Source organism: Littorina saxatilis, linkage group LG17, assembly GCF_037325665.1.
Source record: "Littorina saxatilis isolate snail1 linkage group LG17, US_GU_Lsax_2.0, whole genome shotgun sequence".
NCBI lineage: Eukaryota > Metazoa > Mollusca > Gastropoda > Littorinimorpha > Littorinidae > Littorina > Littorina saxatilis.
The window spans coordinates 11,327,907-11,355,084 of NC_090261.1; the positions used below are offsets into that span (position 1 = coordinate 11,327,907).

The 27,178-nt window shown below is 42.6% G+C and overlaps 2 protein-coding genes across 7 annotated transcripts in view; both read right to left on the reverse strand.

Moving 5' to 3' along the window:
* Window positions 1–16,278, reverse strand: part of LOC138952490 (xanthine dehydrogenase/oxidase-like) — a 53,947-nt gene extending 37,669 nt beyond the window's left edge. Inside the window, exons 1-7 of one of the 4 annotated variants that reach the window (XM_070324170.1) lie at window positions 15,925–16,278; window positions 5,470–5,571; window positions 4,200–4,257; window positions 2,995–3,091; window positions 2,153–2,261; window positions 1,777–1,903; window positions 1,035–1,096 (exon numbers count right to left, since the gene is read on the reverse strand). In XM_070324170.1, coding sequence (XP_070180271.1) covers window positions 1,035–1,096; window positions 1,777–1,903; window positions 2,153–2,261; window positions 2,995–3,091; window positions 4,200–4,257; window positions 5,470–5,523 — 507 coding nt within the window. In that variant the 5' untranslated portion in view covers window positions 5,524–5,571; window positions 15,925–16,278. Of the gene's footprint in view, window positions 1–1,034; window positions 1,097–1,776; window positions 1,904–2,152; window positions 2,262–2,994; window positions 3,092–4,199; window positions 4,258–5,469; window positions 5,572–11,250; window positions 11,762–15,924 lie in introns of those variants that run through there. The other 3 variants (XM_070324168.1, XM_070324169.1, XM_070324171.1) reach the window with 3 other exon arrangements.
* A 986-nt stretch (window positions 16,279–17,264) lies between these two features.
* LOC138952491 (xanthine dehydrogenase/oxidase-like) overlaps window positions 17,265–27,178 on the reverse strand; it is a 63,685-nt gene continuing 53,771 nt past the window's right edge. For all 3 annotated transcript variants that reach the window (XM_070324174.1, XM_070324175.1, XM_070324173.1), the window contains exons 32-35: window positions 26,000–26,201; window positions 24,579–24,746; window positions 23,992–24,159; window positions 17,265–18,240 (exon numbers count right to left, since the gene is read on the reverse strand). In XM_070324174.1, coding sequence (XP_070180275.1) covers window positions 18,187–18,240; window positions 23,992–24,159; window positions 24,579–24,746; window positions 26,000–26,201 — 592 coding nt within the window. In that variant the 3' untranslated portion in view covers window positions 17,265–18,186. The remainder of the gene's footprint in view (window positions 18,241–23,991; window positions 24,160–24,578; window positions 24,747–25,999; window positions 26,202–27,178) is intronic.

Here is a 27,178-nt window from a genome sequence, read left to right on the forward strand (position 1 = left end):
AAATTCACAAGATAAAGCTCTCAAGACAGGCAAATGAGGTACAATGCAGCTCAGGTAACTACTGCAAAGAATAATTTTCAAAGCATCCTATCCCAGTGTTCACTCTAAAGGCACAACCGATGGACAATTGTTGATTAGCGCACTGCACACAACAAAAAATAACCAGTTATAATCGTCTTCTCCGCTCAGTAACTTCCTTCCAGTTGTCACCCTGATGGTAAACAACTTTAGGGATCCTAAAGTGTGCCTGCTGACTGCAGTTTTTGGCCACACAACGTGTCATTTTCACTTTTGTCGAGTCGCCACCCAACGCTCAAGCACTGTCAGAGATCGTGCAAGGCATCCAACATGGCGGCGGATGACCAATTCCAGAGAGTTACGACCCGTGATTCCCATACCGCGCGCGCCGAGTAGAAATGCTGTTGATTACTTGAGTTTCTGCAATGGGCCTATAGGAACATCCGAGGCAATGTACACTTTGTGTTCATACATTGGTACCTACAATCCGAGACTCCTCTGATCAGAGGACACCTCCCAATAAAATGAACATCCTTTTTTATCAATAGACGATATTCGGAAATAACTCTGTCGGGTTCTGATGGGTTGTAAAAGAGTTGCTTTCCCTTGCTTTTCTTCCACAGAAACAATGAGGCAAGCTGCACGTGACATTATATTTTTGAATTGAAACAAAATGGGAAAGCATCTCTTCCACAACCCATAAACACTTGACAATTATTTACAAAAATCATATGTGTCATCTATCTGTCATCTATCAACATGACTGTCACTGTCAGAAAAGAATACTGTACATGTAATGTAGGCACACCCTTCACTGGTCCCAAGTGTGTTCTCTCTTACCAAAAGGTATATTGCAATTTGAAGTAAACTTCTAACCTTCGAAGAATGCTTTTTCGTGTACATTTTAAGTCGTTTATCTTATTGCCAAAGCATAGCAGTGAAAAGAGTGATACAGATTTGAATTAGCGACTGCTAGTAGTAATTATGCCTGTGCTTTTATTTGATTGATCGCTTACCTTTGTGAACGGTCTGTATGCATCAAGTATAGGCCGATACCCAGTGCAGCGACACAGATTACCTGAGGAGAGAATTCAATAATTAAGCTTTGCAGTTGTCTAGCTGTATATCTTGCTGCGTGGGTTGTGAATGGATGGTATAATCAGATGTCTATCTTACAGCGAAACCCCCCCCCCCCCCCCCCCCCTCCTTTTAAGACCCCCGATTTTAAGACCTCTCTCGTTTTAAGTCTTCGCTTTTTCTGATTTGCTTTTCACAACCATAAACTGTGTACATGTATTTCTATTGTAAGGCAAAAAAAAAAAAAAAGTCGTTTACGGTAACATAGGCCAAACAAATAGGGTCGGTAGGTCGGTATTTTTTTTTTTCTCCAAAAAACCATATTTTTACGTTATTTTGCTGCTTTTTTTCCCCCAAATGCCAACAAAAAGTCTAGGGTCGCGCGAAAAAAATAGGGTCGGTCGGGTTACCGTAAACAGACTATTTTTTTTGGGCCTAAGACCCCCTACTTTAAAAGACCTAATTTTCCGAGATTTCAGAGGTCTTAAAAGAGGGAGGGGGGGGGGGGGGGGGGGGAGGGGGGTCCACTGCACTAACATTCTGAAGCTATTCGTTCTCCAATTTTCAGTTGGATATGAAAAAACAAACAAACAACAGAATTCATTTAAAAACTACAGAACAGTGTGTTCAGTACTGCTCTATTGATGATATAAACTACAATACGTTGTACTTTGAGCTTACCCTCAAAGACAGTATCGAGCTGTTCGTCGGAAGGTGTAGGGCTGTTACGGAGCAGAGTGTACATGGACATGACGAAACCAGGCGTGCAAAAACCGCACTGGCTCCCGTGTGCTGCTGCTATACGCTCCTGTAAACACACACAAAATTAAAAATGATAAAATGACGTGTGGATAAGCTGTCACTCTAGCACTGATAATTATTGCCAACTCAGTAACTGATAAAATCATTGATTTATTTTGATAATATGCACAGCGACCGTCCAATGAAAAGCGCAGAGAAAAATCTCTTTAGTCTGATAGTTAAATGTGTATGGTCACTCAACGTCTCACGTTACCTTTCCTCGGCTAAGTCTGGTGACCTCCTGGAGGATACATACCTGCACAGGATGAACACGGGTACGCAGGCTGCCGATCCCTTCCACCGTGGTGACAGCCATCCCATGCAGTGAGCACAGCGGCAACAGACAGGCGTTGGCACTGTAGTGTCTACACATTAGGAAAAATGAACAAAGTGAGTACAGTGAACAGTGAACATAAAATGACAGACAGGCGTTGGCACTGGATATGCAGTGTCTAACCATAAAGGATAGGGAACATAGTGAGAACAGTGAACAGTGAACATAACGGTTACAGGCACACTCTGGCACCGTAGACAGTGTCTCGACAAAGAAAAAGATGAACGCGGTGAAAATAGTTGCAGCAACACCTATGCTCATGAACGCGCACAGACACATGTAGACCACACAGAACTAACTACTTTCTCTCATTCACTACCCTCTTTTTCTCAGAGAAAGCAAATCATTAAAACTGTCCAGCAAAAGGACTGCTTCTCATTTACAAACAAATACAAGCAAGTAAGGCAGATAGCTAATAACAAAATCTAGGAAACAAAGGGAAGTATTCTTTGTATTAGACTTTTTCCTTTATTTGGTGTTTAACGTCGTTTTCAACCGTTCAAGGTTATATCGCGACGGATTTGTATTAGACAACAACAGTAATTGAGAGTAAACAAACAAACCAACAAACCAATTTACCAACAAACAAACACACAAACAAACAAACACAAATAAATAAACAAACAAACAAACAAACAGTTGTCTTAAATAAGCTAACATTATTCCTCCGCACACAACCTTGACAGAGATAAATATCAAACTGACTATCATCGTATAGTATGTGAACAACATGGGTATAATGGTTAGGACAATCAAACATTTACTGAGTGGTGTCGGAGTCCGGAGAATGGAAGGAAACCATGACGGTACAAGCTCCACAACCTCCTTCCCCACACCCCAGCTTGGTCCCCGTCAGCTGTACTGTTTTTGTTAAGACAATATTCGTGCGCCTATTGTTCGATGAAAGAACACTGACGCTGTACATTTTTTGGACAGAGATAAGATCTTCGAGTTGTCTGCTGGCCAAGTTTCGGGTGACTTGTAATCTCTCTCTCTCTGTCTCTCTCTCTCTGTCTCTCTCTCTCTGTCTCTCTCTCTCTCTCTCACACTCTCTCACTCTTTTTCTCTCTCTCTGTAATGTGTACATAGTACTGTGAATTCTGTTTTTCTGCCTTTTTTCTCTTTTTATTTTTTAATGTTTTATATGAATGTCCGTGTATGATATATGATCAGAGTAGTCCCTCTCTGGGCGAGTGCTGGTTGAAAAAAATAAAATTTGATCTGATTTGATTTGATCTCTCTCTCTCTCTCTCTCTCTCTCTCTCTCTCTCTCTCTCTCTCTCTCTCTCTCTCTCAAAGCCTTTCGGAATCCTATGTATAGACCTATTGATCAATTCAAAGCCCAGGGTATTGAAAGAGCAACACGGTCTTGAATACATTTTTCATTTACTGTCTTTCGGGAACACAGGTCAGTCAGTGTGTCTCGTTATTCAGCCAAAAAATTTCAACACAAGCCTGAGCTTTGAGGGCCGCGTTTTTATGTTCGTGTTTGTTTTGGAATTGAGATTGCGACTACATCTAGAGTTCTATTACCGTGCATGTCTTAACGCGTAGAGCTAAATCTCCTGAGGTTCATTGTGTCACAATGGTTCATCGTAACTGGCAGGGACTGACGTCTTGAGTTTGGCGTTGGCAGTTCACAAAACGTCAACACTTGCTTAAAAACGCTGTTGCCATTCATTTTTATGGCACAACTGCCGATTTTTTTTCTGTGCGGTTTGGAAAAAGTGTTCCTTATGATTGCCTTTAAAACTCAGAAAATTGTAAAAACTGTCGTGACTATTTCGTCAAAATTGCCGAAAAAAATAAATCCTTTTGGCACATCTCTGAACTGGTATACCATTCTGTAAAACATAGGAACTTTATGGCGCCATGGTATTGATCCAAATTGAAAGAATTACACCTGCTTGAAGCCTTCTCGTGCTATGGCAGAGTCAACTTGTACCGCTGTGTCCAGCAAAAAGGATACAGTCAGACCTCAGGTACTGCAGCAGTGTCAGCTCAGGCTCTGGGTTCTGTACAACATTCTGTGAGAGAAAATAATCACCTTGACAATCAAATAGTGTGTTCCCTATGTATCAGAAAAAAATCCCTTTATCCCTTTGTAAAAAAAAGAGCATGTATTGCTCATATAATTACCCTCGTAAATAGAATAAAATATCTTATCTTATCTTATCTTATCAGAAATTTTGATTGACTTGGGAATCTAGATCTCTAAGGCACCGGCCCTTCCCGTGTAAACCATTTCAGTTGTGCCCAGGCTTATATATCAGATAAGGCCATCCCCTCCTCTTTAACAGATACCACAACTCAACACCCCAAATGTTTTCTGTGCAAAGTGGAAACCCTTTTTTTAAGAATTTATTTCTGAAAGGCCACTATTGTCAATCTGCAAACTTAAGCCACCCCCCCCCCCCAAAAAAAAAAAAATAAATAAATAAATAAAAAATCACACTCTGCACATGAAGCAGTTAAGACGTTGATTTTTGGTATGTGTCTAAGAGGAGGGAGGGTCTTATCCCATGTAAACGCTTGAGCGGATCTGAGATAGTAAACCAGAACTGTTTTTACCAGAAGACTTGTGCCTTTAACAGAGACGCACTCTCCAATGAAGGTCAGCGTATTGACATCAACCTGAACGTAACAACGAAGGCCGAACAGGAAAACGTCTGGACCTGAGGGTCTTAATAAATTAGGATTAGGATAAGGTATCATAATAGCCCTTTGGGCTGACCTGCATGGATCAAAATCAACATTCGTCATACTCTTCATAATGGTAATATTCACGTTATGCGAACATTCTTAAGCGAGTATACCTAAAACCTTTTTAACAGAAATAAAGAAGATCGTTAGGCAGACAGACAAATATATAGACATATAAATAAATAACAAAACACATATTTAAAGAAACATGCTACTGAAATAAACGCCATTTAATAAACAAATGAAAGTAAATAAACGTCAATAAAGAAATCCAAGGACCCATCCAACCAACCAATCAGTAAATCAACCAATCAGTAAATCAACCAATCAGTAAATCAACCAATCAGTAAATCAACCAATTAGTGACCCATCCAACCAACCAATCAGTAAATCAACCAATTAGTGACGCATCCAACCAACCAATCAGTAAATCAACCAATTAGTGACGCATCCAACCAACCAATCAATAAATCAACCAATTAGTGACGCATCCAACCAACCAGTCAGTAAATCAGCCAATTAGTCAATCAACTGACCTTCTTGCCATTGACAAAGAAGACGAGATCTGCCGAAGCAGCAGAAGAACCCATGGTGATCTCTTGTAGTGCAAGGCTGCAACAGCGTACTCCCTCCTCTTTCTAATAAGACAAACAAATCAAGAACTGAGTCGAGAAAGCAGTACAAGGAATCCAAGAGCGGACGTTTATCTTAAGTTTTGAATGGGGTAATATTTTGTGTGGAAATGTCAGACTACTATAGTGCAGACGACATGCAACGCATAATCGTGGATTCGAAGGAATTTTTATTTTTTTTTCTCTTTCTCATCTCTCCGCTTTCTTCTTCTTTTTCTGCTCTTGTTATTTTCTTCTTTCTCTCTCCTCTTTCTTATATTTTTCTTTGCTTTCTTCTTCTTTTTCCTCTCTTGTTTTTTTCTCTCTTCTCTTTCTCCTCTCTCTCTTCGCTTTCTTCTTCTTTTTCTTCTCTTTTTTTTCTTCTGCTCTTTCTCATCCTTGAAGGAATTTCTGAATCAGATGCTTGCCTTACTGATAAAGATCCAGTTTTATGAGTGTCCTGACCGCAAACTTTTCACCCTCTCCGGTGACCTCGCTATCTTTATCTATCTTCAAACATAGCACCGGGAGATCGGATTATTAGTTGGAGAGACAGAGAAAGTATGGTGGAGGGGGGGTGGGTGATTGAGAGAGAGAGCGAGAGAGAGAGAGAGAGAGAGAGAGAGAGAGAGAGAGAGAGAGAGAGAGAGAGAGAGAGAGAGAATGGGGGTGAGGGGTGTGTGTGAACTGAGTTGAACTAAACTTTATTTCTTTATTTGACAAGGATAAAGATTAGGGCTAGGCCTTTTCTTACAATCTGTCCTATAGAGGGAGTGAGAGAGAGTAGGGAGAGAGAGGGAGGGGGGAGAGAGAGGGAGATTTTGAGATGGTGTCAGTAATCTCCACATTGCAAATTTCTGTGTGTGTGTATGTGTGTGTGTGTGTGCGTGTGTGTGTGTGTGTGAGTGTTTGTGAGTGTGTGTGTGTGTGCGTGTGTGTGTGTGCGTGTCTGTGTGTTCACGTGCGTGCGTAAGTGTGTGTGTTCATGTCACGCGTGCGTGCGTGCGTGCGTGTGTGTGTGTATGTGTGTGTGTGTGTGTGTGTGTGCATATGTGTGTGTGCGTGCTTGTGTGTGTGCACATGTGTGTGTGCACATGTGTGTGTGCACATGTGTGTGTGTGTGTATGTGTGTGTGTGTGTGTGTGTGTGTGTGTGTGTGTGTTGGGTACATGTCAGTGCAAGGCTACCATCGCTGACTCATTCATCTTGTGCCATGCTTTTTGATATATGAAAAAAGGTAATTAATGCAGAACAGCCAAGATCAGCCTTGTGGGGTCGGATGGGGGTGGAGGTGGCTTGTGAAGGGAGGACATGGGATGGGGTGGGTCATGTGGGGTTGGGAAGGGAGCCGGGTGGAGGGTATCAGTAAGAACTGTAATAGTGAAAACAGTTCTCGCTTATTCGGCAACATCTCAAGACCGTTTGATCGGCTAGGACAAGTATTGACTATCTATAAGGGCAAGACTTTAAGAGAAGCTGCTGACTGAGATTTACTGTTGACTTTAATGGCTTCATGAAGACACGTTACAGCAGTTGTAACTTCATAACTGTTGGTATCACAAGCTAAAACTAAAAGTAGCAAACATAAAGAACATGATAAAGTAAATGTCTATTCGTGATATAAAAAGCTGTGTTGTTTAAATTGAAATGTAAGAGACCATAAGGAACAGTGCTCTGCTTGCCGCCCCGTGTTCGGCTGGGTTCTCGATCGCCGACCCTGTAACCTCGTTAGTGTTTACTGAACTATTAACATTCAAGTTTGTTTCCTCTATTTGTTTCAGGAATTGTGTTGCTGCCAGTTCCAAGTGCCACCGTCCAAAACTATGCGCATAAACCACAAAAGAAATGCATATCATTGAAGACACACACGAGCGCGCACACACCCACCCAGCCGCACACAAACCCACAGATACACAGAAACAACACACTGACACTCCGTACCGCCGCACACACAGATACACAGACACAGACACACAGCACCAGACAACTCATCCTTAAAGGCAGAGTAAGCCTCCCGTAAACCATCACAGATACGGTCAGGCTTTTACACACAGTACAAACACCATTTCATTTAAACACTCACCAATTGAGAACATCCTAGGTGCCCTCCGTAAAGAGCGAACAATTTTCAAAGAATTTATTTTTGCGTGGTTTATCTTACCCCTGAGCCATCGTGAACCCGTGTGATCCAGTTTTCCCTTTTCACAATGCAGTCGTCATAGTTAGTCATTTGAATGCGACTCGACGTGAGCTTATCTACAATAGCACGTTTTTTTTATGCACGAAACAACGGCTGTGGTTCACAAGAACTCTAGCGATGGCTTTTGACTGTTGAGAGGAACGGCGATTTGCACTGATAAACCGGCCGTCGTCTGCTACGACCCTTGCGTGACCCTGCTTCCGGGCTTTTCTTTTTTTAAACTTTCACAACTTCGAATTGTTCTGATCTTGTCTTGATGAAAAACGAATTCTTTTATGATTAAAGAATGTTTGTGTAACAAGCTGTCAATTTATTATTTAGATTTTAAAAGTTAGGTCTAGCGCAAAAACGAGGCGCCGTTGTTGTTAACGGAACAAGTCTACGAAAATAAATTCTTGGAAAATGTCTCACGCTCGACAGAAAGCAGCCAGGATGTTCCCGTTCGGTGAGCGTTCAAATGGAAGTATGCTTGTACTGTATTTAGACGCTAAAGGCAGAGTAAGCCTCCCGTAAACCATCACAGATACGGTCAGGCTTTTACACACAGTACAAACACCCTTTCATTTAAACACTCACCAATTGAGAACATCCTAGGTGCCCTCCGTAAAGAGCGAACAATTTTCAAAGACTTTATTTTTGCGTGGTTTATCTTACCCCTGAGCCATCGTGAACCCGTGTGATCCAGTTTTCCCCCTTTTCACAATGCAGTCGTCATAGTTAGTCATTTGAATGCGACTCGACGTGAGCTTATCTAAAATAGCACGTTTTTTATGCACGAAACAACGGCTGTGGTTCACAAGAACTCTAGCGATGGATTTTGACTGTTGAGAGGAACGGCGATTTGCACTGATAAACCGGGCCGTCGTCTGCTACGACCCTTGCGTGACCCTGCTTCCGGGCTTTTCTTTTTTTAAACTTTCACAACTTCGAATTGTTCTGATCTTGTCTTGATGAAAAACGAATTCTTTTATGATTAAAGAATGTTTGTGTAACAAGCTGTCAATTTATTATTTAGATTTTAAAAGTTAGGTCTAGCGCAAAAACGAGGCGCCATTGTTCTTCAGGGCCAAGTCCACGAAAATAAATTCTTGGAAAATGTCTCACGCTCGACAGAAAGCAGCCAGGATGTTCCCGTTCGGTGAGCGTTCAAATGGAAGTATGCTTGTACTGTATTTAGACGCTCGGGGAGCTCTGTGATGGTTTACGGGAGGCTTACTGTGCCTTTAAAGGCAGAGTAAGCCTCCCGTAAACCATCACAGATACGGTCAGGCTTTTACACACAGTACAAACACCATTTCATTTAAACACTCACCAATTGAGAACATCCTAGGTGCCCTCCGTAAAGAGCGAACAATTTTCAAAGAATTTATTTTTGCGTGGTTTATCTTACCCCTGAGCCATCGTGAACCCGTGTGATCCAGTTTTCCCTTTTCACAATGCAGTCGTCATAGTTAGTCATTTGAATGCGACTCGACGTGAGCTTATCTACAATAGCACGGTTTTTTTTATGCACGAAACAACGGCTGTGGTTCACAAGAACTCTAGCGATGGCTTTTGACTGTTGAGAGGAACGGCGATTTGCACTGACTGATAAACCGGCCGTCGTCTGCTACGACCCTTGCGTGACCCTTCTTCCGGGCTTTTCTTTTTTTAAACTTTCACAACTTCGAATTGTTCTGATCTTGTCTTGATGAAAAACGAATTCTTTTATGATTAAAGAATGTTTGTGTAACAAGCTGTCAATTTATTATTTAGATTTTAAAAGTTAGGTCTAGCGCAAAAACGAGGCGCCGTTGTTGTTAACGGAACAAGTCTACGAAAATAAATTCTTTGAAAATGTCTCACGCTCGACAGAAAGCAGCCAGGATGTTCCCGTTCGGTGAGCGTTCAAATGGAAGTATGCTTGTACTGTATTTAGACGCTCGGGGAGCTCTGTGATGGTTTACGGGAGGCTTACTGTGCCTTTAACTCAGGTCAAAATGATTTGCTTCCCTTCGGGTCTCATTTATCCCTGACAGGATGCCTTTGTTTTCCTTCTCTGGAGAGGAAATCGATTTTTTTTTTAATTTTTTTTTTACATATTTAGGGCTTTTCGTAATGTGTTATTGATATAAGCAGATTCGCGATCGTCGATAGTAGTGATTTTTTTTATGGTGTTGTGTAATTTTTAAATTTAGAAAGGAGTTGTTATGTAAGACACTTTCAAGCGAGCTATTTTTCGCGGATGTATTTACTGTGCAAACAACTCTAAATACGGCAAAAGTGTCACTTGATAATCAACTTTGTCACCTAACAAAATGGCCCTACGGAGCAGACGACTTTTTCCGTAACCAGTTGGGAGTGATGCAGCAATATCACCGGTCTCCTTCCCACAGCAGTCTCAAAATTTCGACTTGTTTTGACCTTAGAACGATGTCTTTATCATAACTGTCAAGAACAGAACGGAGATCACTGTCGAAGTCGGCCATTCTACAATCACGTTCGTCTTTCGTCTGTTATCAGAAACATTAGCCAAAAACATATGGGAGATAACTCTGTATTCTTGTTTTGATAGATCAAGTTCTCTTTAATGCGCGTAGTAATTATTCAGTCCTGTCAAAGAGACAGAGCGATAGCGTGGAGCGATGATTATCAGAATGCAGACAACTCTCACTCTTACCAGGTGCGACGGACGAGTCACTCCTTCGCAAGGCCGTCCCGGATTTAAAACATGTCCAACTTGTCCCGGTGTAGGATCCGGTCCGGTCCCCCCTCTGAAGTAGTCCCCCGGGGGACCAATTCGTGGCAAAAACTGCTCTATAATGGTCCCCCCTTAGACATCCAGCCTCGTTTTTCTTAGGCATTCAAGCCATTTTCAATCTATATCTTCGTCCGGTATTATGTAGTGCACAGACAGCAATCTCTTTGTTTGACTATATTTTGCAGAAAATAAAATAGATCTGATTTACTGTAATGCCGTTCAAAAGAAAAATCACATGAAATAAAATGAATAATAAATAAATACTGATAAGAAGAAATGAAACCAGTCTCTGATTCTTTCCTTTCTTTTCTCTGAAATTGCTGGTAACATTACTAACATTGTAACAAGAAAAACGAGGCTGGATGTCTAAGGGGGGACCATTATAGAGCAGTTTTTGCCACGAATTGGTCCCCCGGGGGACTACTTCAGAGGGGGGACCGGACCGGATCCTACACCGGCAGAACAAAACACCGTCAAGTGCAACCGTTCAAAACTATGCACATAAACCATAACAAACGAAATAGACGCGCGCGCACACACACACCCACCCACCGCCACACGCACGCATACACACACACACACACACACAGACACTCACACACCGGACCGCACACACACACACACCGTACACACACCGTACCACACACATAGCACCGCACCGCACAGTACACACACACACCCACACTCACACACACGCGCGCGCGCGCACACACACACACACACACACACAAATCACCAGACTGTAACTGACAAATTTCCCTCTTACCTGGCGCGACAAAATCGCACTCAGTGTACCCGACGAGTCACTCCGCGGCAAGATCCCGGAAGATAATTATAAAACCTGTCTAGGGTGACCAGAACAAAACACCTTCCTATCGGCCGATACTTCTCCGTATGAATTTTATTTTATTGCACCGTAAAAGCACACGCACGCACATCGAATGGCGTATCACTCCGGTTTTCATGGACATCAGACGTGGTAAAATCATAAATGTTTGATCTGATATCCTTTTGGAGGGCTGAAAGGCACAGCTAGTCTTCTCTTTGGTGGCTTTTACACTGAACTGTTTGACGCAATGAAAGAAATCAGCCCAAACCACTCGAAAGAATAACCTGGGATTGTATCACGTTCAGGTGCAAAGCTATCGATGTCGTCTTGGCGCTTTCATTGTTCGGCCGACGTCCGTAACTTCAGCAGGACCGACGACTCACTGCAGATTATAGAGGTAATGATGCGTGCGTGCTACGTGTGCCTGAGTTCGCACACACAGCGTCAATGCCGCGGGTGTGGCGAGAAAATACAGGGGAGCTTAATTCCGAGTTGATATTAAAGGCACAGTAAGCCTCCTGTAAACCATCACAGATACGGTCAGGCTTTTACACACAGTACAAACACCCTTTCATTTAAACACTCACCGATTGAGAACATCCTAGGTGCCCTCCGTAAAGAGCGAACAATTTTCAAAGAATTTATTTTTGCGTGGTTTATCTTACCCCTGAGCCATCGTGAACCCGTGTGATCCAGTTTCCCTTTTTCAGTTAGTTATTTGAATGCGACTATTTACAATAGCACGTTTTTATGCACGAAACACACGGCTGTGGTTCACAAGAACTCTAGCGATGGCTTTTGACTGTTGAGAAGAACGGCGATATGCACTGATAAACCGGCGTCGTCTGCTACGACCCTTGCGTGACCCTGCTTCCGGGCTTTTCTTTTTTCAAACTTTCACAACTTCGAATTGTACTGATCTTGTCTTGATGAAAAAAGAATTCTTTTATGATTAAAGAATGTTTGTGTAACAAGCTGTCAATTTATTATTTAGATTTTAAAAGTTAGGTCTAGCGCAAAAACGCACCACGGTCCAAAAACATTTTGATAAACATCGATTCACGGCTATCGCCAGTTTACATCGATAGAATGAGACCCGAAGGGAAGTAACTCATGTTTGACCTGAGTTCAGGATGGGTCTAAAAAGTGTTCAGACAATCTGCAAAATTAATTCTTTAAAAATTGCTCGCTCTTTACGTAGGGCACCTAGGATGTTCCCGTTTGGTGAGCGTTCAAATGGAAGGGTGTTTGTACTGTGTGTAAAAGCCTGACAGTATCTGTGATGGTTTAGGGGAGGCTTACTGTCCGGGCGTGAATTCCGGTATTCATAACAGCCGTCCAGCACCAAAACGAGGCGCCATTGCTGTTGAGGCCAAGTCCAAGAAAATAAATTCTTTGAAAATTTCTCACGCTCGACAGAAAGCAGCCAGGATGTTCCCGTTCGGTGAGCGTTCAAATGGAAGTATGCTTGTACTATATGTAGACGCTCGGGGAGCTCTGTGATGGTTTACGGGAGGCTTACTGTGCCTTTAACATTTGCAAGTTCTCTCCCTTAAAGTGCGCTATACGACACACACAAGAATAAACAAGTCGCGTAAGGCGAAATTACTACATTTAGTCAAGCTGTGGAACTCACAGAATGAAATTGAACGTAGTCCGCCGCTAGTGCAAAAGGCAGTGACGAGCCTGTTTGGCGCGGTAGCGGTTGCGCTGTGCTTCATAGCACGCTTTACTGTACCTCTCTTCGTTTTAACGTTCTGAGCGTGTTTTTAATCCAAACATATCATATCTATATGTTTTTGCAATCAGGAACCGACAAGGAATAAGATGACTGTGTTCTTAAATTGATTTCGAAAATTTAATTTTGATCATAATTTTTAATTTATTTAATTTTCAGAGCTTGTTTTTAATCCAAATATAACATATTTAAATGTTTTTGGAATCAGAAAATGATGAAGAATAAAATGAACATAAATTTGGATCGTTTTATAAAATAAATATTTTTTTTGACAATTTTCAGATTTTTAATGACCAAAGTCATTAATTAATTTTTAAGCCACCAAGCTGAAATGCAATACCGAAGTCCGGCCTTCATCGAAGATTGCTTGGCCAAAATTGCAATCAATTTGATTGAAAAATGAGGGTGTGACAGTGCCGCCTCAACTTTTACAAAAAGCCGGATATGGCGTCATCAAAGACATTTATCGAAAAAATGAAAAACACATCCGGGGATATCATACCCAGGAACTTTCCTGTCAAATTTCATAAAGATCGGTCTAGTAGTTTACTCTGAATCGCTCTACACAGGTGCGAGCGATGCCCGCAGAATCCTTCCTACGGAGGTGCTCACAGACGCCTCGTCACTTGCCTGTGTTTTGTTCGACCTCTTACCTAACCTCCTTATTATTTGCTGGAATGCGGTTAAACATGAAGCTACTCAGTGTAGTGCTGGCGCCCGTGTCCTGATCCAGGTGAGCACACCAGTACTGAAGTAAGGCCGGGTAAAGATCACAGGCGCCTGAAGAATGAAGCTAAATCATCCGGTCTTTCACTTTAAAGTGGAGGTTTTCCGTTTCTAGAGCCAGGCTATTGTGCATATAATTGTGTGTAAAATGCGAAGGAAGACTTTGCAGTTGCCTAATTCTGCCTACAATACAAAAGAGCCCTGACAATTCATGGACTACGCAGCTCAGTGTAAAATTAATAAGTAATCAATGAGACAATAGTAAATGGTAGACTGAAGTCATAACAAGTACGAGTTGAGGAGCGCACAATCGCAGAATACGTACGCAAACCGGCAAAGACGCCAAACAGAGTGCTGGCGGGTCTGCAAGCTGAGCAGCATCCACGCTTTCATTTTTAAGTTGTTTTTCAAACTGCGCCTGCCTATACCCACTCACTCCAACCCGATTTTCTCCTTACCCTACTCCGAGGGCGCTCCTGCAATTGTGAAAACAACAGCCGCAAGCCACTAGATTTGCACGCACTGCTGACTATTATTATTATTGACTACCCCAATTGCCTCCTGCTTGTCTGTCTCCGGGTCGCCGTGCTTTGTAATTACGATTTTTGACACGCATTAGTAAAAAAAAAGTCAATGACGTTATTGCACCATTGCCGTTGGTTGGTCGGTCAACTGAAAAAGGTGGGCGCGCCATACGGAGGTTATTTACAGTGTTAAATGCATCCGTGCCCAAAAAATCGGTCGGTTCGCTCAGGTGTCACTCGCAAAAAGTCACGGTGACCCTTTTATTTACACTGGGCAAAACACTTGTATCAGACTGCGGCTGAAGATATTTCAACAAAAACAGTATACCACTCACGTAAAACACAGGCGCCACAAAAAAACCACCCATTTTTGTTGTTGTTGTTGTTGTATACAATCGAATAATAGCATTGTCGATGTTCGGAAATAACTCCGTCGGGTTTGTAATTTATGTAAAGGTTAAAGAGCAAATTCACTTTTAGTGAGACAAATAATCCGCAAGTGTTTCCTGTCCAGTGTTTCAGTGACATTCTCTCGCTAGTGACAAGCCGAGAATGTCACGGGAGAAAATGTAAATATTCCCACGTGACATTATAGGCCAATCGCTAGCGATAGTGTGTGTCTGAATCACGTGAACATCATCACGTGTGGATTTTTTGTATCTGGAGCGTCTGGTCCGTATATTGCGATACCGAATAATGTGTGTGTGTGTGTGTGTGTGTGTGTGTGTGTGTGTGTTTGTGTGTATGTATGTAGTATGTGTGTGTGTGTGTGTGTGCGTGTGTGCGAACGTGCGTGCGTGCGTCAGTGTGTACGTGCGTGCCGCGTGGGTGTGTTTGTGACTGCGTTTCAGTTTGTGTGCGCGTCAGTGCGTGTGTGTTTGTCTGTGTCTATATGTGGTTTAGTATTTAGTCTGTGTGTCTGTTTGCGCGGTGCGGCCGTGTGCTTGTGTATACTTGTGTGTGTGTGTGTGTGTGTGTGTGTGTGTGTGTGTGTGTGTGTGTGTGTATGTGCGTGTGTTTCTGCCTGTGTGTTTGTTCATGTGTGTGTACATGCGTGTGTGCGCGCGTGTGTGTTCGTTCGTGTACGCGTGCGTGTGTGCGTGCGTGTTTGTCTGTGTGTGGTTTAGTATTAAGTCCATGTTTGTCTCAATGACCGACATTTTCCACAGGGTCAATTTTCCTAATGAAGTTTGCGTACCCCGCTCAATGCTCCTTTGAACTCGGAAAGGTCACATGCCGGGCAATGCCTAATCGTGCGTGACAGAGTTTTCGCAAGTCCGGATGTAAACACAATATTGTCCAAGTATTAGAGACGCACGCACGCACGCACGCACGCACGCAACGTTCCCAAGTCAAGACTCAAGTTAAAGGCAAGAAGTAGTTATCTAATTCAAGGGCTGTTTGACTGATTAAGAATGCACTGATTACAAAGCAATCATAATATCAATTATTTTGTGCTGTTGTGAATAAGACATTCCACAAATGACTCTGAATTGCTTTACAACAAAGACAACAACAACAACAACAACAACAACAACAACAACAACAACAACAACAACAACAACAACAACAACAACAACAACAACAACAACAACAACAACAACAACAAAGAGGTACGCTTACCCTTTCCCACCGTGCCCAGAAATTCGGTCGGTTCGCTCAGGTGTCACTCGCAAAAAGTCACGGTGACCCTTTTATTTACACTGGGCAAAACACTTGTATCAGACTGTGGCTGAAGATATTTCAAACAAAAACAGATGCCTTTGTATACCGGGCCACTCACTTAAAACACAGGCGCCACACAAAACCCACACATTTTTGTGCATACAGTCGAATAATAGCAAGTCGATGTTCGGAAATAACTCCGTCGGGTTTGTAAAGGTTGCGAAAGAGTAAAATTCACTTTTAGTGAGACAAATAATCCGCAAGTGTTTCCTGTCCAGTGTTTCAGTGACACTCCCTCGCTTGTGACCAGCCGAGAATGTCACGGGAGAAAATGTAAATATTCCCACGTGACATTATAGGCCAATCGCTAGCGATAGTGTTTGTCTGAAACACGTAGACAGCATCACGTGTGGATTTTTTGTATCTGGAGCGTCTGGTCCGTATATTGCGATACCGAATAATGTGTGTGTGTGTGTGTGTGTGTGTGTGTGTGTGTAGTATGTGTGTGTGCAGTGTGTGTGTCACTGTGAGTGTGTGTGTGTGCGAACGTGCGTGCGTGCGTGGGTGTGTTTGTGACTGCGTTTTAGTTTGTGTGCGCGTCAGTGCGTGTGTGTTTGTCTGTGTCTATATGTGGTTTAGTAGGGGAGACCGGGGCTAGTCCGCCTACTTTTATGCTTTTGGTAGCATAACTGGTGAGTTTGATGAACTAGAAGACTGATTTTATTTTTTTACATCAAGACAAATGTGTAGCTGATATCAATGTGCAGACAGTTTTTATGTGCGCATGAACATTTGTTGTACATACTGCTTACGGCGAACATGCCCCATGACAAGTAGGCGGACTTGCCCCTGCACGGGCAGGCAACTCTAGTGCCAGATAACGAGCACAACATGGGAAGGAAGAAGCAAAACTTTCATCAGAACTCGACCTTAATTAACGCACTTTCACTCGACACCAAGACTAAGTATTTGTTCTCAGAGGTAATGCATCAAAACCTAAGTCAACTCCTATGCATTCATTTTACAAAAATGAAGAAAAACACTTTTTGTGATCTGTACTCACGATATATGGGCGCGCAACCTCTGAACTTCTGCAGGATATGGCGGGAAGAAGGGACACCACTCCCACATGGTGTGAATGACTAAAAGGTGGTAAACGTAAGAATAAACAGACAAAGACGGATGTGCCCCGGGGGCGGACTAGCCCCGGTCTCCCCTAGTAGGTACAAGACTAGTAGTGGGCAAGCTTTATACACACACGCACGCACGCACACACAGTCAGTCAAACAAGCACCCGATCAGTGGGAAAGCTTTTTTAATTCCCTTCAATATTTAGGTTCAAAAATGCCAATGACAAAATACAAAAGAATGTCGAAAGAATGTAACACAAATCGGCGTCAGTCTTTTTTAGACATGAATCTGCAATCTTTACCATCGAGAATAGATGGAGTCACCATCAGAGTCACAGTTATGGCAGATGTAAACTGGACTGTTTCCCACACCTGCACATTCTTCATGGCGAACATGCCCCATGACAAATAGGCGGACTTGCCCCCGCACGGGCAGGCAACTCTAGTGCCAGATAGCGAGCACAACATGGGAAGGAAGAAGCAAAACTTTCGTCAGAACTCGACCTTAATTAACGCACTTTCACTCGACACCAAGACTAAGTATTTGTTCTCAGAGGTAATGCATCAAAACCTAAGTCAACTCCTATGCATTCATGTTACAAAAATGAAAAAAACCACTTTTTGTGACCTGTACTCACGATATATGGGCGCGCAACCTCTGAACTTCTGCAGGATATGGCGGGAAGAAGGGACACCACTCTCACATGGTGTGAATGACTAAACGGTGGCAAACGTAAGAATAAACAGACAAAGACGGATGTGCCCCGGGGGCGGACTAGCCCCGGTCTCCCCTATTTCATAAAACAAATTTGAAACTGCGATGAAAATGTGAACAATTACAAAATGATTAAAACCTTGACCTGTCAATGCAAGATGATGTTTCAGATTATTAACTTCTTAAAACTATTCTGATCTGCTCTAAATAATGAACACACGCCTAAAGAAATGACCAGTTGGATCAGTGTGGGCTAATACAGCCGGTGTTCCCCACAACACGGTGACGGTTCAACATGAACAAAAGGTGCGCCGCTGTCTGTTGCAATCACCAATTGACATGTATGCGGCAATCTCCGCAGGACCGCCTGTCACATTACAAGTCCACGAACCAGTGAGTCTTGCCGCTCTTCTTCTCTGCGCCTTCATACTGAAAATACATCAGAACAAAATCAGGATCGAAGCTGATCATAGACACATAAACAGACAGTCAACTGTCAGACTGATAGACCGACGGACAGACAGACAGACAGACAGATAGACAGACAGACAGAAAGACGACGGGCGCAATGGCGTGGTGGTAAGACGTCGGCCTCCTAATCGGGAGGTCGTGAGTTCGAATCCCGGTCGCTGCCGCCTGGTGGGTTAAGAGTGGAGATTTTTCCGATCTCCGCCCAGGTCAACTTATGTGCAGACCTGCTAGTGACTTAACCCCCTTCGTGTGTACTCGCAAGCACAAGACCAAGTGCGCACGGAAAAGATCCTGTAATACATGTCAGAGTTCGGTGGGTTATAGAAACACGAAAATACCCAGCATGCCTCCCCCGAAATCGGCGTATGCTGCCTGAATGGCGGGGTAAAAACGGTCATACACGTAACAATCCAATCGTGCAAAACAAAAACAACCCATGAGTGAACGTGGGAATCTAAGCCCATGAAGAAGAAGAAGAAGAAGAAGACAGAAAGACAGACAGTCAAAGGTCAGACAGACAAACAGACAGTCAAAGGTCAGACAGACAAACAGACAGACAAAGGTCAGACAGACAAAGTTCAGACAGACAAAGTTCAGACAGACAAACAGACAGACAAAGGTCAGACAGACAAACAGACAGACAAAGTTCAGACAGACAAACAGACAGACAAAGGTCAGACAGACAAACAGACAGACAAAGTTCAGACAGACAGACAGACAAAGTTCAGACAGATAAAGTTCAGACAGACAAAGGTCAGACAGACAGACAGACAGAAAAAGTTAAGACAGACAGACAGTCAAAGGCCAGACAGACAAACAGACAAAATTCAGACAGACAAACAGACAGACAAAGGTCAGACAGCCAAAGGTCAAACAGCCAAAGGTCAGAGAGACAAAGGTCAAACAGACAAAGGTCAAACAGACAAAGGTCAGACAGACAAATTTCAGACAGCCAAACAGCCAAAGGTCAGACAGCCAAAAGTCAGTCAAAGGTCAGACAGACAAAGGTCAGACAGACAAACAGACAGACAAACAGACACAGTTCAGATAGACAAAGGTCAGACAGACAAACAGACAGGCAAAGGTCAGACAGCCAAAGGTCAGACAGCCAAAGGTCAGACAGCCAAAAGTCAGACAGACAAAGATCAGACAGCCAAATGTCAGACAGCCAAAGGTCAGACAGCCAAAGGTCAGACAGACAGCCAAAGGTCAGACAGACAAACAGACAGACAAACAGACAAAGGTCAAACAAACAAAAAGCCAAAGGGCAGACGGACAAAGAGATAAAGAGACAGACAAACAGACAGACAGAAGGACAAACCGACAGACGATCAAAGGTCAGACAGACAAACAGACAGCCAAGGGACAAACAGACACAGAGGGATATGTACAATTCCACCTCACTCTGAGACTGAAAAGCAAAGAGATATAGGTTACACACTCCGAGTTCTAAATATCGTGCATATTTTCCCTAGCCTCTGGCGAGGTAATACCTGAAAATCTACCCGAGGGAAAATATGCACGATATTTAGGACGAGGTGTGTAAGCTTTTTATCCCATTACTCCGACGTTTTCATTAAAAAACACCACTTTTTGACACAAACTCTGCGAGTGCCTGTTTTCTGCTGGCCAAACCTTCAGCGACCGCAAGTCGTGTCATCAAATTCATGTGCGAAACGAGTCCCCTTTTGTCTTTTTGGTAAACGCGCCATAAAACGTCTGCTTTTGTATTTCGTCATCAATACTGCTTTAGAAAACGAATTACAGAGATTGCGCAGTTCAATGCATTTGAAACTGTGCAGTTACCGGCCGGTTTTAGTCGGTGACCCAAGTCGGTTGTCAGAGGCATTCGCAAAAAAGACTGCGTGTGTGATTTTACAAGCGATGAGGATGATTGCTGAATTTGTGCTTATTCGAGCTGTTGTGCTTCAGTGTTCAAATTTGGATTACTTACTTCTTCAATCGTCATTTTGGTGAGCCTTACTTTGATGTCTGTCGTTCAGTCTTAGGCCAGTAAGTTATCTGTACTGTACTGCGGTAGTTTTGTTCTGCTGGTCTATTCAATGTAGGTCAAAACTTGTAAATCTATCTGCCTGCATGACCTGAACCTAGACACCGTACCGTTGTTTACTTTAAAATTGAAAAATAACACACGCAAGATCCGACCTTCTTCGCCACCTTTAATTTTAACCGTATCTCCAACTTTGTAAGTGGCAATTTCCATGTTGCTGGCCAACTTGATCAGTAAGCTTAGCCGATGATTCTGTCGGCAAACGACAGATTTGCAGCAGACGACAGATGGGACAGCCTTGTTCTGTTGAACCAGATTTAGCAATCAATGCTCTAAAAGCGATAGCAAATGAACAAAACTGTAAGCATACTGTTTTAGTTTAATTCTTATTTCGTCGCTCAGGATTTTGAATCAGGATTTTGTTGTCGGGATTGATCTAAGCGGTTGCCTATGAAGAGTAGGGGAAAGGCTCCTAATATGGACCGGCTCCTAATACGGACCACCTCCTGTTCTGACACACTAACGGCGCTAGAGCGCTCAAAACAATTTCATTCGCTTTATTCACCCTCTCTGGATAAGTTGCACATGTCAAAACTGTTGCAGAAACACAAACCTCAAAACCGTTAGGCTTTTTCGCTTTTTTTCACTTTTGGCAGGGTTCACTCTAAATTTGCTGCCTAAAACGGACTCGTTTTTGTCCACAGCCAAAGCTTTTATCACACAAAAATGGCTATACATGACAGCTAAGACCGTATTTGTTACATTTTGGCAGTGTTTACCCCGAGTTTCTACTGCAAACAAAAAATAATAGCAAAACCTCAAAGTATGTGTGAGTCCCCTAATATGGACCACCTTCAACAAATCGAAGAAAATAAAAGCTAAAGGCAATTTTAATTAATTCATTAAGAAGCTTGCTGAAAATAACCTATAACTAGCCTTCGAGATTTCAAAAAAATATAACAAATAGTCTTTTTTTTGTGGAAGTTGATAATTTCACTTATTTTCACTCTGTTTTTGATAAGCTTCTTCAGTTTCCTGGTGTGCTTCAAATAATGCTCTCATCAACCCAAAACAGATAAATCTAAAGCATATTTGAATTAGTCTGACTTGCACACTAAGTTGTATCATGTTATTTTGAAGTATAGGGGGCTTTTTACAGTGAATCGTGAAGGCCGCTTCACTGGTCCATATTGGGCGCCCAGGCTCCTAATATGGACCATTTGTGATTTTTTCTGTATTTAATTTTGGCTGAATGTCTATCAAAGCTATTTCACTCTAATTAGGCCTAACGGTTAACCTAAGAGAGAAGGACTACCAACCACAAAATAAAACTTCTTCGCAAAAAAACCAAGGTAGTTATCAGCAATAAACAAAAAGTGGTCCATATTAGGGGCCCTTCCCCTACTAGAGTTGTGCGCCTTGAATCACTCTCTCTCTCTCTCTCTCTCTCTCTCTCTCTCTCTCTCTCTCTCTCTCAGACACCGCTTCGGCCAACTCATACTCTTCACTCAGCTCTTTTCACCCCAGCAGATTATGTGTACTCTTTGTTGTTTTCTTTATTTCTTCAATGTTAAAATGTATGTAGATCGTTAGCTAAACGTGAGTTCGACTTTTATACCGCAGAATATCTCAATCGTTTTGCTATAGAAAGTAGTCCCCGAGTTAACGATAAAAATGCAGATGACCTCTATAAATTATTCAATTGTACTCTGAGATCAAAGACAATGACCAATGACAGGTGAGATCGAGACTCGGTTGTGATGGATTATCCATAATAATCACCTCCTCAGCTAACAGAGACAAAGAGGCAGGTCATGGGATCAGAAACATTACCAATCGATCATACCATTTTACAGACAATGAAGGTATTTGTCCTTACCTAGCTTGTACAATGTGAACTCTTTTCAAAGAAGTTTAACGATTAGAACCTAAAAACTATTCTCGTACCAGAGTCACATCCATCTACGGCAAAACCCCCCTTTTCAGACCTCCAAATCGGGCGGGGATGTAGCTCAGTCGGTAGCGCGCTGGATTTGTATCCAGTTGGCCGCTGTCAGCGTGAGTTCGTCCCCACGTTCGGCGAGAGATTTATTTCTCAGAGTCAACTTTGTGTGCAGACTCTCCTCGGTGTCCGAACACCCCCCGTGTGTACACGCAAGCACAAGACCAAGTGCGCACGAAAAAGATCCTGTAATCCATGTCAGAGTTCGGTGGGTTATAGAAACACGAAAATACCCAGCATGCTTCATCCGAAAACGGCGTATGGCTGCCTAAATGGCGGGAAAAAAACGGTCATACACGTAAAAATTCCACTCGTGCAAAAAACACGAGTGTACGTGGGAGTTTCAGCCCACGAACGCAGAAGAAGAAGAAGACCTCCAAAAATGTTAGTTGAAAATCAGGTCTTAAAAAAGGCGCGAGTCTCAAAATGGAGGTACATTTTCAGAGATTATGTACAGGAACATTTGAAAAAGCAGGGTCTCAAAAGAGCGGTAAAATGAGCATGAATGTGCCTTGTTATACCTTTTTATATTTAGTCAAGTTTTGACTAAATATTTTAACGTAGAGGGGGGAATCGAGACGAGGGTCGTGGTGTATGTATGTGTGTGTGTGTGTGTGTGTGTGTGTGTGTGTGTGTGTGTGTGTCTGTCTGTGTGTGTGTGTAGAGCGATTCAGACCAAACTACTGGACCGATCTTTATGAAATTTGACATGAGAGTTCCTGGGTATGAAATCCCCGAACGTTTTTTTCATTTTTTTGATAAATGTCTTTGATGACGTCATATCCGGCTTTTCGTGAAAGTTGAGGCGGCACTGTCACGCCCTCATTTTTCAACCAAATTGGTTCAAATTTTGGTCAAGTAATCTTCGACGAAGCCCGGGGTTCGGTATTGCATTTCAGCTTGGTGGCTTAAAAATTAATTAATGACTTTGGTCATTAAAAATAGGAAAATTGTAAAAAAAAAATAAAAATTTATCAAACGATCCAAATTTACGTTTATCTTATTCTCCATCATTTGCTGATTCCAAAAACATATAAATATGTTATATTCGAATTAAAAACAAGCTCTGAAAATTAAATATATAAAAATTATTATCAAAATTAAATTGTCCAAATCAATTTAAAAACACTTTTATCTTATTCCTTGTCGGTTCCTGATTCCAAAAACATATAGATATGATATGTTTGGATTAAAAACACGCTCAGAAAGTTAAAACAAAGAGAGGTACAGAAAAGCGTGCTATCCTTCTTAGCGCAACTACTACCCCGCTCTTCTTGTCAATTTCACTGCCTTTGCCATGAGCGGTGGCCTGACGATGCTACGAGTAAAATGGCATTGCGTTCAGTTTCATTCTGTGAGTTCGACAGCTACTTGACTAAATATTGTATTTTCGCCTTACGCGACTTGTTTGTTATCATCACGAGTTTAAGTTTTCTTTTGTTGTCAATTTTTAATTTTTCTAAAATTTCATCATTGTGTGTCTGTGCGTCCCAAGGACAGATTGCAAGAAAAGGCGTAGCCTTAAATCTTAATCCTTGTTAAATAAAGTTCAAATTTTGCTTAAATGTACATCCAAATATTGTAGAAAATATATGCAAGTAGTCATTTTTCATTTTTCATGCCACCTCTCCCCTTAAAACAGACGGTCTTAAAAGGGGGGGTTCCACCGTATTGCCACACATTCCCTGTGACTCACCAGACGGGTGAACCTGTCAGAGCAGGCCATGCGGATGCGGGCGGGGGTAGCCGGGGTGTTGAGGGGGACGAAGGGATTCAAACCCTCATCTATTCGGGCAGCGCGCACTGCGTCGTACACAGCACACAGCACGGAGGATGCCAGCAGCATTGGGGGCTCTCCGATACCCTGTGGAAAAAGACAAAACCTTAACATTAAAGTGACAGGTTTAGTGATAATTTTGTACGTTTGAGGGGGTTGAAGCAGAAGAAGAACTAATGTATCTGTTCCTGTGTTGTCTGTTGTCGTGTCAGCTGTTCGTACCAAAGCAGGGGTCTCGCGGCTAGATGTCCTCAACATGATTTCAGAAGTACAATATCATACAAGAATACTTTATCATTTCTATAGAAAGAAATTCTGTTTGGGTGTTTTCACACTTAAACGTATCCACCCCCCCCCCCCCCCCCGCCCCCCCCCCCCCCCCCTTTACAAATCTCTCATTGACCATTCGGACGCTGTGACCTTGGAGGAATAGACCACACACACACACACACACACACACACACACACACACACACATACACACACACACACACACACACAGTGACCTTGGAGGAGTAGACAGCCTTGGTGGTACCGGACTCTCTGAGCAGCGTGACGTTGAAGGACTGGGGGATGTTGCCCACTGCAGGGATCTTGTAGCTGCCCGGACCCCTTGTCAGCAAATTGCCGTCACCCTGCACCTTGTACTGCTCTAACATCAGCAGGCCGTAACCCTGGTAACACAGTATTCATAAGTAGCTATGGTAATTAACATATTATCCATCAGTAACCATGGTAAAACATGATCAATACATTTCTTTCTTTATTTGGTGTTTAACGTCGTTTTCAACCACGAAGGTTATATCGCGACGGGGAAAGGGGGGAGATGGGATAGAGCCACTTGTCAATTGTTTCTTGTTCACAAAAGCACTAATCAAAAATTTGCTCCAGGGGCTTGCAACGTAGTACAATATATTACCTTACTGGGAGAATGCAAGTTTCCAGTACAAAGGACTTAACATTTCTGACATACTGCTTGACAAAAATCTGTACAAAAATTGACTATATTCTATACAAGAAACACTTAACAAGGGTAAAAGGAGAAACAGAATCCATTAGTCGCCTCTTACGACATGCTGGGGAGCATCGGGTAAATTCTTCCCCCTAACCCGCTGGGGGCTGATCAATACATCGTCGCCATGATGGTAACACTTGATATAAGTAGTTACGTTATTGTAGCTGCTCGGACCTGTGGTAATCATCAACGTGCACCTTGTACTGTTCCATGATAAGGCCTAAAAAAAAATAGGTGTGGTTACGGTAACCCGACCAACCCTATTTTTAGGGGCCGTCCCTATAACTTTTTATTAGCCTACATTTGTTAAAAAACAAAACAAAAAAAAACACACACAAGAAAGCGAGTGCAGAAAACGCAATGAAAGCAAAAGCGCCCGAGTCGCACACTTATTTCCCTGTCAAGTAGGTTTAATTTGTACACATTAGAAAAAAAAGTAAAAAAGAAAATAAAAAAAAGTGATTGCCTACCTTCCTACCCTATTTTTTTTTGCTATGTTACCGTAACCACACCTTTTTTTTTTTTTTGGCCTAATGTTGTTTTACACCCTCAAGGTGAAACCATTAGAGGCATGTTCCCGGAAGTTACCCCGACTTTGGATGACTCATGCAAGTGTATGCGTGTTTAGGTGTAATCAGCTTCCTCCGCTTATGGCAGAATGACCGAGGTCTTTTAAGTATCGCCTTGGTAACACTGGGTCGGGACATGGATAACGTCTCTCAATCTGCACATTAAGTTGACCCGTGTCCGTCCCGGTGACGACGACGACGACGACGACGACGACGACGATGACGATGATGATGATGATGATGATGATGATGATGATGCTGCTGCTGCTGCTGCTGCTGCTGCTGCTGCTGATAATGATGATGTCGCCAACGCCGACGATTCTATCACCTAGATTTGACTCACCTGTATAAATCCCCCCTCAATCTGTCCGATGTCGATGGCGGGACTGAGGCTCTTGCCGACGTCCATGACGATGTCGGTACTGATCACCTGGTGGTCACCTGTCAGACAGTCCACCTCCACCACGGAGCACGCGCTGCCAAAGGTGAAGTACAGGTATGGCAAGCCCTCACCTGTCTTGAGGTTGTAGCCCACACCTGGCGGTCTGTGGGGGGGGGGGGGGGGGGGGAGGGAGAGGGGAGAAGGGTTGGTGGTTAAAAGCTGCCTTCATCCTTCTCGTTCCTTTTATTTATAAACATGTAGCAGAAGTTTTTTTTACTTGTTTATTCTTTAGCCATTGTAGACTAGTCCCTCTTTAGGGTGAGGGCCAGACCACTACATACTCTATTACCCTCGTTAAATAAACAATTGTCCTTGAGTTGTTCTTGTTCTTGTTCGTGTAAGGTTTCATTTGCATTGTGTACACAATGTCATGTATCTTCTTTTACCAGTGTCGAATAGCATTCAAATGCCGAAGAGATGATAAACAATAATAACCATAGTTTATTTAACCTCTTAACTGCCGGAAGAATGTTGTCAAAAATTCAATTAAATCTCATAACATTCAAATTCGTTGTTTAGAATTCAAATTTAAACAAAATTGGACCAAAACTGAGAAAATGGGCTCCAGGGGAGGCAATCATCTTGCTGAAAATTCACAGGGTAGTATACCGCGGTTGTTTCCCTTGTCTCAGTGTTGATATTTTTCATGACAGCATAAAACGTACCTGATACGTATGGTGGCAGTCAAGGGCAAATGGTGTTTTAAGGCGCTTTGAAGTATTGTAAGATTTACTCCACAGAAGTAATCTTATTATCATTATTATCATTATCATTTGCAACACGATCTTTCCAGCGTTTACATTTGATACGAACACCTTTTCACTTGGACACATGTATACAAAACAACTACACCCTGGCTGGCTCTGTGCAGAGTGGCAATTCTTTTATGATGAGCTAGAGGTTTATGTGTGGGGTTTGTGGCATTTGGCACATGTTTTCGTTGGACAAGGTACTGACACAGACACACTCCGGCTCCTCTCGCTCTGTCACATCAGTTAGACAATGCCCCCAACTCTCTCTCGGTCTCTCTTACACACTCAATCTTACGCACAGATACACTCATGCACACATAAACAAATC